Below are 13,870 nucleotides of genomic sequence, written 5' to 3' on the forward strand. Positions count from 1 at the left end.
CGTGGGGTCTCTTTAAAGAATATAAGATTACGATTCTAATAACACTTTGATTTAAAATTTTGGTTGACTTAATGCTAAGGAAATTAGATATGATTTTTCATTGTGTTTTTTGAAAAATGTCACAACTTCAAGTAAAAATTTAGTATACAAAGTTCAAAGAATGTTTCTGGAGAAATACATACGAAGTAAGAATAACTCTTTGCCTTTCGAATGCGACTTAGAGAGTTTCAAGTGGACGTGTAATCACAGAGATATGGACAGAACACTTTTGCATGTTTTTTAGGGGGTGAACCCAAACTTATGCACGGGAGTGTATATAGCAAATGTGATAAAATGACGATATTCGATTCATAGCTTATGATAAAAATAATGTTTCAGACAATGTGATTTCCGTGAGATGAGTAATATAAGTTTTTTTCTTAGTATTATTTCAAATATTACATTGATTTCTGGCTGGCCTGAAAATTTGTTTGAAGATTAAAACAAAGTTTTGATTTTCTATAATGAGTGAATTTGGACATTTTATATTTTTGTTACATTTGGCTTGAATGTCCTGAATGTGATTTTTGAAAGTTTAATTTTTATCAAGCAGACACTTAGCTTCATCTGACCAATTTATTGGAACCCTTCTCATCGTAACAAAATGTCTACTTGAAGGTTTCAAATAAAGAGCTTTTGGTTTATGTGGGAATATTATTAGTTGAGTTTTGGAAGCATTAGGAGAAATCTTCCATTTTTGCAAGAATGAAGAAAAAATATCCAAACTTTTTTGCAATCGACTACAGATGACACGCAGGCTTCGTCCTTTGGCGGAGAGGCCTGTGTCATCCGCAAACAAAGATTTTTGACATCCCTGAGGTAACTCAGGAAAGTCAGATGTGAAAGTATTGTATAATCTTGGTCCCAAAATGCTGCCTTGAGGAACACTAGCTCTTACACGAAGTCTTTTAGATCTGGAATTCCGACAATTAACCTGAAGTGTACGATTTGACAGACAACTTTGAATTATTCTAACGATGTATGTTGGAAAATTGAAGTTTTTTGTTATTTTACAATCAAGCCTTCATGCCAAACATTGTCAAATGCTTTTTCTATGTCTGGATGAGCAAATAAGTAGAACAGTCACACGTAAAAGTTGATGGGTGGTCGAATGTCCATGCCGGAATCCGTACTTTTCATTGGCAAAAGTTGAATTTCAGTTGATGTGGGCCATCATTCTGTTCAAATTATCCGATAACCATTATTTGTAAAGAACCTAATTTTTACTTGATAAATTTAAATATGAGAGTCTAGTTTTTCAATAAATTGTTGAACCATGACATTAGAAAAGAATTTATAATAACAGCACACATTGTATCTCATTTGAAAGTTAATTATTCAGAATTTTGAAAACAAAGCTTAATCTAGATATTTTACACAAACATGTTATCTATCTCTTCAAGAGACGACCATTTTGAATACACTTCCATGCTTCTACAAATTTTACATAACCGCTTCTGTTTTTAGAGGGTTTTAAGTATTGATGTTTTTTTTATTTTAACTTTCTAAGTTTCAATCCTCATTCGATTATTTCTATAAAAATATCTTTGTGTGCATAATTGTATCACAGAGAATTACAATACTTGACAGAATGAAGTTCGATCTAGCCGTGTTTTAAGAACGTTTCCCAGAAAGTCAAACCCAAGAACGACATTCCTTAGAATGACGTTCACCAGAAATCCATTCCCCAGAATAGGACATTCTCCAGAATCAATTTTATGCATTCTTGAAGAGCGGAAAAAAATAAATTTGGTTTCATTTAGCTGTTTTTGTCGTTCAAGAAATGAACCTACCGAATTGATTCGAGTTCCCAGAAGCTTTGAAGCCGGATAGCGACATCAATTCAGCTAAAATATTATTTCGTCAAAATTATTATTATAGATCTCAAGCGAATAAAATCGGAATGTAATTAATAAAAATCTGTCTCTGGCAAACCACCTAAGGGGCCATCAATAAACCACTTGGCCATTTAGGGGGTAAGGGTTTGGCCAAAGACTACGGCTCATACAAATTTCAAAACGTTTGTATGGACAAAAAATCACAAAGGGGAAAGAACGAGGTCTTGAAAATCCAAAATAAATGACAACGTGTTTCATGGCCAGAACCGACCAAAATCTTTAAGAAAATGCTGTTTAAAAACTGTTTAACATGATTGTGTAACTTTTCCCTGAATAATTTCTCCAAAAGCCAGCTCTTCAAAAGACCCGTTTCCCCGAAAGCCATTTCCTCGAATGACCCGTTTCTTCAAAATGTGATGCAGTTCAAACAGGTGCAAGCATTGTCTTTAAGGACTGGGTGCTGAACTAGAAGGAATTATATGCAATCAAAAAAATTTTATAGATAATAAGATCAACCTCGACTAAACAAATTCAGCAATACACAGAAAGAAAAATTTATGTGAATTTCAGCGTAAAATCATGCACATAAAAGTAATGCCTGATAGGTCGCAAATTTACACGGAACATCGTGTAAAATTACAATAACATCGTGTGAGTTTCCGCTACACATAGTACATGGATTTTTCTTGTACTTCTGCCGAGGACGGTAAAACCTGAAAGTACCGCCAATCAATTGAGCAGGGTGCTATCCGGTAGTTACCGAATTGTGTAACACCTTGAAACGCAAAATGTTATGACAATTATGAGAGCTAAAATTTTTCGGGAAACTGGCTGTTGCGTCTGTTTAAAGAGTGTTTCAGTAAAACTGGTGACACTGTAATCTGGAAGTCTTATTCTTCGTGAATAGTGTATAGTAGACCTGTTTATATTTAAAATACTGTCTGGAATTCTACCGGTCAAGCAGTACTCGGAAATCTCATGCCAAGAACAATGTCTGGTTAAATTTTCAGCTCATTTGATAAAGATTTCAGTATGCTTCAAGTTGAAAATGTGTTTTTGAGCTTATTTCAAGGTTTGAAAAATCATAACTAGCATGTGGAAAATCAAAACAACTTGCTATTACCACTATTTGAAAGCTAATTCTATTCTGTTAAAGTATGTCGAATACGCTAGTGAGATTAAATTGAGTTTTAACATTTTTTGATCCAAATTTGTTCGCCACAGTACCCATAAATTACAGTTTTCTCAATATACATGGTAAATAAAACACCCATTGATATTATTTTTTCAGGTCCAAGTCAACGGGATTCAAACATAATACATTTATGAATACATTAACCATCAACAGCTTACATATTGCTTAAGGCGAAGTAGGCCGATGATTCTTGTTGCTAATTCATCTCACGATTTCGAATCAAAGAAAATTAGTTGGTTTTGCACTGACGCAGTTGAAAAAGTCTCAGCATACTTTATGCGTGTTAGCGCGTACAGTGATACTTTTTCAAGTCAATATAAACTATCAAAATTGTTTTTTATCACTTTGAAATGCAAACTGAAAAGTCATCATTGTTGCCAAAACGAATGACGGGCTACTTAGCCTTAAGGCAATAAATTACAATATTGCAATTTTAGGAAAAACTTTCCGTTTTACGCTTCAACGAAAAGCTACCGCAGCAGTCACATCACTGATTTGCACATGTAAATCATCAGTAGGCTTCACTGATACCTTGGATACCGTCTTGATGATTGTTGTTTGTTGCTGTTTTTCATAGCGTTTTCTCTTTCAAGCATACTATGATTGAATCGTTTGCTTCAATGATAGAATGATTTCGAGGCCTGCAGTGCTAACGTATTTATTTTTTGTATTCTTTGAAGCTAACAGGGGTGCCCTTGGCTCACCCACAGCGGATTTACTAATGAGCTTCATAATCACCTATTTTTTACAATTTATGTTCATAAGATAAATGGTAACTTTGAACGGGATTGACTTTAAGATATGCATAGCCATCATGTCTAGAGATTAAAAATCCTAAATTTTAATGCAGGCATGCTGTTCAGTGAAAACACTTCCCGTAAAAAGAGATTTTCGAGAACCTCGAGATACAAACCTCAACCAAACTATGTTAAAACTTGCTCCAATCTAGAAATCATGTTCGGCAAAAGTTCGTAGAGTTGGATAAACTACTATGTACAGGTATTTCCGATAAATTTTTGATGTTTCGTTCGGTTGTTATGATTTTCTCAAAGCTTGAAAATAGCCCAAAAACACACATTTGATTTGAAGTACACCTAAATTTACTCTAAATTGTGTGAAATTCTGGCCAGAAGTTCATTTCGCAATGAAAAATCATAGTGTTGGTTGACTGAGGAGTTTCTAGACATTTTTGAAAATATAAATTGGTCTAGTGTATAGTAATCAGTCGGTTGGGGAGTATTTGTCTTTAGAAGTGTCGATTTCGGAACTATCATGTAAGTCATTAATCATGTTATTGGAGTAATTGAAATGAGTTTAAATAAATAATTACAGAATTGAAGCTGATGTAAAGTAATGCTTTCAATATGTATTCATCGGACTAGAGACGACTGCGCCCAACATGGGCTATTCGAAGAAACCGAACACTCGGGGAACTGGCATTCGGAAAACTAGAGTTCGGAGAAACGACATTCGGGCAGCTGAAATTTGGGGAAAAGTAGCAAAACCGTTTAAGATAAACTGCTCTTTCATATGTCATACTATGTTTTATGATCAAACTTGGCCCAAGTTATTGTTTGTTTTTTGTTTTCATAGTTATTCTTCCTTCTTCTAAAATAAGCTATCCTTTCTTATTGTATTTTCAAAGGGTGATTTATTTTAGTGTATTATTCTTAGTATTTCTAAAAGAATTTTGACCACAGAAACTACATGAATTTCAATCAACTGAGAAATCGCGATATATAAATAAGCATTTTTTAAATTACACGAAATTTCAAATTTTGGGAAAAATATCATAAATTAATATTGGAAATGTTTTAAAAGTTTTTTTTTTAAGTATTATACGACAAACTGAGGTGTCTTATCAAAATGTGCAATAACTCATAATTTTTTTTAATGAAAAGCTCTGAATTAACAGCTCAGCATCAAGTCAATTCCACTTCTAGAAATCGAGATCTAACAAACTTACTACAAATCACTTGGATTCTCAGATAATATCCCAATAATGTTCAAAACTCGAATTTGAAGTAGTCATTTATTATGGAATTCTTTTAAAATTACAATTACATCTCAATTTAACGTAACTCAAATTTTATTTTCGTTACGTTATATAAAAGTTACATTATATCGTAGCGGAATATTGTATTTTTTAAATTTTATTTTGTATAATATGTATATGTATCCTAAGATGATTTAAATGTTTCCCTTGTTTTTAAATTGTATATTGTTTTTTGTTTTTCCTTCGTTTCTACCTTTTGTGGCTTGATTAGTTCACGAATTTCGTTGTTGAACTTGTTGTCATACAACCTTCGGATAATGCATATGGTCTATTCCAGTGGTCTTCCTCCTCCTGGCCGTGATGGACCAGTTGCAGGAGAGGAGTTTGATTGCTGAATCCAATGAGGTGTACTTCAATTATTTAGTTAGGCGAGCCTGTTGGTTCATCCTTCGCCGCCACACGCCGTTTTCCTGCACACCGCCAAAGATCGTCCTAAGCACCCGACGTTCGAAGATTCCATGTGCTTGCAAGTCCTCCTCGAGCATCGTCCACGTTTCATGCCCGTAGAGGACTACCAGTCTTATTAGCGTTTTGTACAGGGTACATTTGGTGCGGGTGTGAATCTTGACCGCAGCTTCTTCTGAAGGCCATAGTAGGTCCGACTTCTACTTATGATGCTCCTCCGTATTTCACGGCTAACGTTATTGTTAGCCCTCAGCAAGGATCCAAAGTAGACGAACTCGTCGACCAACTCCAACGCATCCTAGTCTATCTTGAAGCTTTACGAAAGCTTAAATACTCAGCATCACCCGGACCAGATGGAATCCCGTCATGTTTGTTGAAAGGTGTTCAGCAGCCCTTTTAGTGCCATTGATGAAATTGTTTAAGGCCGCACGGGACGTCATCATAATCACCCTATCCATTTCAAGAAGCAAATCCCAAGAACCATTCCATATATCGATGCGAAAATGTATCACTATGATTCTATATATGTAGTGCACAACCCGATAAATTTTCAGCTTCATCGGTTCACTAAAACTCGAGATTTGCTTCCACCAAGTTTTGATGATTATTGTTAGAGTGAGACGAAAGATAGGGAAAATAACACGGTCTCCCGTGTCCCCTTAATTGCTCGTTACAACGAGGATCCTTTCCCGCTGCGTGGAAGACTTCTTTGCTTTCTCTGATTTTTAAGAAAGGCGACAAATGTGACATTGGCAACTACAGAGGAATTACATCTTTAACAGCATGTTCAAAAGTTTTTGAAAAAATAGTGAATAACGCTCTTTTCGAATCATGCAAGAACTACATCTCTACTGCTCAACACGGATTTTTTCCAAAACGGTCAGTGACTACTAACCTTATTGAGTTTACCTCGCTGTGCATTCGGTCAATGGATACAGCAAAGCAGGTCGATGTCATCTACACGGATTTCAAATCAGCAGTGAATCATGCTCTTCTCCTTCGAAAGCTTGAGAAGTTGGGGATGTCGCCAGGCCTCGTTAGATCGGTTCGAATCGTATCTTTTCGGCCGATCTATTAAAATACGGATTGGGGCAGCTCATTCGGATTCTTTTGCTATTTCTTCAGGAGTGCCACAAGAAAACAATCTAGGACCTCTCTTGTTCTCTTTGTTTATCAACGATGTTGCCTTCATTGTGCCTCGCGGAGAACGAGTCCTCTATGCAAATGACGTGAAGATTGTCATGATGGTCAATAGCGTTGAAGATTGTTTGGCATTACAGGCGACCTTAAATTCTTTCCAATATTTTAGATTGCAGAAGGTTTCTCGGATCCTTCATGCTTCAAATCATTATACTGTGCCTTAGTTCGCCCTATTTTGGAAGCTAGTAGTAGTTTGGTGCCCGTACAATAGAGTTTGGATCGATCGTTTCAAGGTTGTGCAACGGAAGTTCGTGCGATTGGCTCTCAGGAATCTTTCGTGGCGTGATAGAATTCATCTTCCTCCGTATGACCACCGATGTATGCTGCTTGGGTTGGATACTTTGGAAAGTAGGAGAGTTTCGATGCAATATATTTTTATGGGCAAGATCTTCAAAGGCGAAATTGATGCTCCAGCTATACTCCATGAGTTGCGTATATATGTTCCAGAACGCCCTTTGAGACGACGCAATTTTCTAAGTATGGATGCGCGCAATAGCCAATACGGGCAACTTGATCCTATTAGACACATGGTTTGCTCGTTTTAATGAAGTTTTCGAATAGTTTGATTTTATTTAAAGTATTCAACTTGTAATATAAGGTTTTTAACACTATGTTTGTTAGTTTTAGTTTTTTAGTGACCTTTCTTGTAATTTGTTGTGTTACTTGTTTCAAGAAGATGCGGGTTTTATGCCTATTTCAGGCTTTCCCAGCCATACTTCTTTAAGACCTAGGTCAGATGAAGAAATACATATAATTATATATATAAAATAAAATAAAAATTCCCTTATCCGGCAATGAATTATCTGTGTTTACAGACCTGGCAATTACCCATTATGACAACTGAAGGCAAACGACTTACCCAACATACTTTCGTGTGAAAACTACGACATTAAACAAGTGGGTTAACTTCGAATCCTGAAGAGGATCCAAACCATAGGATCGAAATGTCGGTGATGAAATAAAAGTATTACCGCTTTTGAATGTGATTGCAAGCCGTAATTTAAACAAAAATTCACAAAATACAATTCAATATTTTTTTTGTTCCCATTTGAGCAGACGCAACCCCTTTAATCTATTACAGTAGCTTATGTGAATCGAAATGAATTATTTTGGAGTCTAACTTACAGTTTGTTTTTTTTTTATTGCTGTGTGCGTTTGAAATGCAAATATCAAATGCGGGAACACCAAACGCGATAAGATTTTCCACAAGAAATGCGATGTCAAAGATACATTTTTCTTGCTAGGTCGACGGTGATTTGTATGATCGTTGCTAGGTGTCCTTTGATAGTTTTGTGTTGCCGCATTTGGAGGACGTTTATTGAAGATTTGCACCTCAAAGGCAAACAGCAATATAAGATGGCCCAACCTGCAGTGCTGGAAGTTTAAAAGGTCTCTCGGATGCTGCACTACAAATATTTTTTTGCAATTTCTCATCGTAATAGGCTGTTTTTCATCACGCCAATCTGTCATGAAATGGCCTACTTTCCTGTACTGAAGCATGCAGTGCGGGAATAGTCATTACCTAACTGAAACCAGTGCTGTAATGATTCATTACGCAACGCTTTCTCATTATGCAACTGTTTTGAGTTGCGTAATGAATCATAACACAACAATATCTCAGAAATTTAAAATAATGGTGAATGCATTCCGATATAATTTATGATACCCTCAAGTGGTCTTTTACGAAATTACAAAAAATGTTGTACGTAACTTGTTACAAAACTCGATGTTTACAGCACTAGTCGGAATTATCCTACTCGGCAAGCCTCGTAGGATAAATTTACGAATCGTGCTGTAAAAATCATTATTCTGCAACTTATTCCGTAAACTGCTATTATCACACTACGAATTATTTGGGAAATATTGGTCTCGAAATAGTCAGCGAATACAAATCACAGATGTAAATGTTTCGTAAAATATGTAAGCCAGCAAGGTCTTAGAGATTCAACACATATACCTAAACTTGTTTAGTTATGTTTCGAGGCTGACCGAGATAATACGTACAATATAGTCTAAATACATAGTCATAAGATTGAAAATGTAGAAAAATCACGAAAAACGCCACGGCTGTCTAAAAAGGGGAGGGTTCAGAGGTTCACGGCACGCTTGTAGGCATAAGCACAGCAAAACTTGTATCAAAAATCATTAAAAAGTCACCGAGTTATCTCAGTTTTAGCAAGGTTTGATCATCCTGTGTTTTTAGGGATAAACAAAAATCGTGTTTTAATCTGAATGCTTTTCCGAACAAAAAATAAATAAAAAGACTACCTCAGTTGATTGATTTCTTAGGAACGAGTGTTAAGAGTATACTGACTACAAGGACAAAATTATTCATAATTTCATAACCGTCGATTTGAAAAGCAGCAATTATAAGTTGTGATGATGGATGTAAATAACTACAAGCTCTTGCCTGCGCATATAAAGTTTTGCATATGAAGAAGTTTCTAAAAAAAGGTGCAACGTATGTTTTAATTACCTGCACGCCAGTATGATGCAACCGATGTAAGATTTTCAAATAATTTTGTCCTCCACCAGAGACACTGTGCGGTAACGGTTTGAGAAAATGTTCACCTTTATTGAATCGTAAAATTTTACAGGTTTTATTAGCGCCAACCTCGGCGAGCGGTTCCGGAGCCATCATATCGGTTGCTGCTGCCACGGTCACCAAAGTCGGTCCTGCCAATGACAACGTGACGAGTGAGGAGATAAATTCATTTTATTTTTATGAGGTAAGTTTAGTTTTACTTTAAGTCAGATGACATCAAATCGCCCGCCTTTGATGGGGATCGCAATACTTGGCTGGATATCAGCCGGGTGCCAGCTTGGGGAGTCAGTTTTCATGAAGCGGCAAGTGGGTATAAGTACACTTTTATCTCGTTCAAGTACCTCGTTATATCGTTGTTAAGCGTGTCATCAATTTACGAGGGTTATTCGCCAACGGATGACATTCACGGGAGTTTGGTTTGGTTTTGATTAAGGTTTTTCACCCCTTAGGATTGTTAAAGTGTTCTGTTGATTAATAATAAATATTGGAAATTTCGCACTTCCACATGAAAGGGGCCGCCCAAGCAATCAATAGATTGGATATTACTTAAGCAGTGAAATCAAAAGTGCACTTCTAGTAAATTTTGGGATCCATTTAAAATAAAAACTGTTCATTGAAAAAAAAAATTCCGTTGATGTGGACAACCATTCTGTTCAAAATGACCTTTTTAAAAAGTTTACTGATGGAGGAAAGCAAGCTAATTGGACGATAACTGTAAACTTCTACAGGATTTTAGTCCGATTTCAAAATTGTTACAGTCATGAAATTTGCCAGGAGAAGATGCCAACTGAGAATATTTGTTATATATCAACCAAGCTCACTAAGCTACTTTCTGTAAGTTTATTGATAAGGATGTAAAAAATTCCATCTTCACCAGGGGCTTTCATATTTTTTATTTTTTTTAATAATAGTTCTCACTTCATCCAAATCAGTCTCCCAGTAATTTTCGAAAACGTTCTCTTGATTGAGAACTAATAAGTCCTTGATTGAGAGACTAGTAAGTCCTAAATAAAAAATGTGCGCGCTTGAGTTTTTGAGATTTTTTGCAATAAGGTAGTAATCATTAGTTTTCCTCGTTCAATGCCAGATCTGACTTCTGAGGTTTTTTATTTCAAAATTTTAGATAATTTTAAAAAAAGGTTTAGAGCCAGGGTCCAATTGAGTAACTCTATATTAAAAAAAAATTCTCAACTGAGAAAATCCTTTCTCTAATTTCTTTCTGCAGATTCTGCCATATAATTTTCATAGCAGGATCGCGAGTGCGTTGGCTTCTCATCACGTTTTTAAGACGGATCAAGAGTTTAAGATCATCGTCTATAATCACGGATTCAAATTTTACTTCACATTTCTGTACTGCATACACATCCCGAATAAACTTCAGCGTGTTGATTTTCTCAGACAATTGCAGAAACTTGGAGCATTCATTCGAAACCCATCAATTAGTTCCTATGCTCCCAACAACATTTTTCTCGCCATCTTGCCGCGTGTCCGATGTTGTTCGCCGTTTTAATTAATAAACTCAATGTTTCTGATTAACTGGACACAATTATCACTTTCCTGGAAAAATTTCCCGCTGTTTTTCCCATAATTTGACACTCGTTCAGACCTCAAAGCAGAAAGAACATTTCCTTTAAATGGAACTCGCGGCGGAGCAATATGCCATTCGTCTGCAACCGATACCAGGTAATTAGCGATACCGATCATTTGTACCTTGCGGCTTTTGCGAAAATATTCCGCGAATCGAACGGGCGCAAGCAAAGGAGGAAGATAAATATCTTCATTTCTCACAAATCGTTCGAACATTGCGCATAGCTGCTCGAATGGTACGTGACTGCCTGGAGGAATATTAATTAACACGTCTTGGGTTGGCGAAAAATGCGAGCAGCATCTCTGTGCGGAGATGTCCACTTCCCTAAGCGAAGAAGAGCGCATTTTCTATTTTTCCAGCAGTCGCAACATGCCAACTGGTTGCGCTCTATAAATGGGAGCACTATTTCAACAGGTTACACACGAAGAAGAGTGATGCGAAAATAATGACTGGAGATGAGCTGGTCACATCTAGCTAGGAAAACAAGGTTTGTAACAACGGGGACTGTATTTATTCCGGAGCACTTTTTCTGCTCTTCGTGCTTCGAATTGCTATTGCAGTTACTTTGGGAGGGTTGCCAGAATCTTTTAAAGTGGCATGTATCAAAGAGTTTACTCATCATAACTTGGTATTTGCTCATTGGCAGCTATACGGTGCCCTGGATTATAGGTCAATAGATCTACATACGTAATAAAATAAAAAGTGGATTATTATTATTGCAGTACATGCTCTTAGCAATTCAATGAAGTTATAAGTTTCGTTAAAGCCAAACAAAGTTAATTGGAAAACTAGTTTGTGAACAATCTGGTTAATCCAAAAACTTCCCGAATAGTTTTTGATCCGTTGAACGCGTCTCTTGCTCCTGCGAGGGGCGAGGGATGATCACTTGTTCAGTGTGAAAAGAGTTGATAGAGCAATATCCCGAATCTGGTTAAGCGTGGATACATCATAGATCGCATCAGAAACCATTAGTGACTCCCAGATCATAACTTTATCCCACTAACCCAATATCCTTTCCATGACAACTGTGGAGATGCAGAAGATTCTTTTGTAACGAATGCTTCAGGTTCAAGACCAGCAGCAGCTTAAGCGCCACTCACCGAAAGTGAGGCTGCTGAGGCTGTTAATGGCCCGGCAAAGGCTCTTATCTAGGGCGGGTTGAATTTCTCCCTCAAACACCGATCACACCTAGCTAACCACAAGGTTGGTTTCAAAGTGTACCCAACTGAACTAATCAAATTAGGAAAATATGTACAAAAAGTTTAAAGTTATTCAATACGCAAAATAATAAAGCTAAATGAGACAAATTATTTAAGTTTTCTTGGTAATTCAAATCGTATAACTCGTTAACCTTCGAAATAGGGTCGGCCTAGTGTTTTCAAATCCAGTTTATTGCAGTTCAAAAGAGTATACATAGGCCTAAACTTGCTTGAAGGTGACGTCACCGAATTTGGTTTAAATCCTAAACCTATTATTTTTGGTTCTTACAAACTAAAAGGAAAAAAAAGTACAAATAAAATCTCTGACCTTTCTATCAGCAAACCTGCCGGTTGTCAGCTGTATCCCAGGAATCCTCCAATCCACTGATGAGGTCACTTCATCGGCGATAATCCTCCCACGTGATCTCCTTTCCACGTGATCGCATGCGCATGCAAAAGTGCAATTCCTAAATCGATTCGAGCCTTCGCAACTAACTTGCCCACGTACCGATCAAATCGTTGGTCGCGTACTCCCTTAGCAGTACGGAAAGTTGTCACTTCTCACCTGCAGATGGCACACTCAAAAGCTTCGGTGCCTCGTGTCTCTTTCGTGCGATGTTTCGAGAGCGACAGGGAGCTTGCGACGAGCGTGGTGAGCGAGTTACTGATGCGACACAAGACGATGCGAAGAGAGCTTTCGGATGTTGCACGCTGGCCAGCCGCTCGCAATAGAGTTCGCTAGGGTGGTTCGACTCGAAGACGGGTAATTCCAGTCACGGTTTCTTCAGTTAAGTACGCACTTCACAACCTAGCATAAACGCCCGCAATGACCAGCGGGATTCACCTGGTCATTCGATATTTCGATATTAATTCAAAATACATTAAATTTAACAGAAAATTCACCTTACCTCGAACCAATTAGGAATTCAATTTACTGAAAAGGTGAATTTCAAAATGGCGTTCTTGGCACTGTTTTTTTTCTAAGGAGAATTATTTAAATTAACGAAATATTAGCACATTTAATTTTAAAGGAATTTCACCTGCACTATTAGAAAAGTTTTAGGAACTTTTAACTATTTGCACAATTCCACTTGGATTTGCTCTGAGTTCTTCAACTATTCAACTCTTCGTTCAACTTTTCTTCTAAAATCCGATTTCGAATCGTTGACAAATCGCACGAGAATAAAATGTCCGCAGCAAAATTTTAGTTTTTATAAAATCCCCCCAATTGCGTACCTATTTTTGGTTGAACGCAATTTAGAAACACCCCATCTCATTTTGCCTTACTCATTTATATTTTTCCGATCTCGCTCTACCTTTTTCGCTGTATAAATCCTATACACACAGGTAGCAGATTTCCGCTTGCAGTCCAAATTAGTTCAAATAGGTTCTTCAAATTTGTCTTTTGGTCAGCTAAATGAGATCCTGTGGAGGCTCTCACCGGTTATTTGAAACGATCAATCGGAGCTTTTGAATTTCAAAGCTTCAGATGTCTCTGCTAATACGGGAGATGGCGCATGTGTTGCAAAAGGGTCTAAATTTATAGAAGCTTTGGTTACACTGTTAATTTTATTAACGGTGAACAAGATCCATGTTAAAATTTATTGTTACACTTTAGTCTCGAGTAGCAATGGGTGTGTAACTAACACTCCTTTCCTTTTCCTGCTGACCGTAAGGATGTGGCCGGTGCAGTAATTGATTTCAAATTTTGAGCTCTCGATCAGCATGTACTTACTTGATACTTGATGGGCTACAATCTGCAACGTAGAATCTACGCCGAATAAATATTTCTTCTCCACTGGGCT

The 13,870-nt window shown here is 37.0% G+C and overlaps 1 protein-coding gene across 1 annotated transcript in view; it reads left to right on the forward strand.

Moving 5' to 3' along the window:
* Positions 1-13,870, forward strand: part of LOC5570885 (cardioacceleratory peptide receptor) — a 316,499-nt gene that overhangs the window by 133,714 nt on the left and 168,915 nt on the right. The window contains exon 3 of the mRNA XM_021850737.1: positions 9,331-9,462. Coding sequence (XP_021706429.1) covers positions 9,331-9,462 — 132 coding nt within the window. The remainder of the gene's footprint in view (positions 1-9,330; positions 9,463-13,870) is intronic.

This window comes from Aedes aegypti, chromosome 3, assembly GCF_002204515.2.
Source record: "Aedes aegypti strain LVP_AGWG chromosome 3, AaegL5.0 Primary Assembly, whole genome shotgun sequence".
Lineage (NCBI taxonomy): Eukaryota > Metazoa > Arthropoda > Insecta > Diptera > Culicidae > Aedes > Aedes aegypti.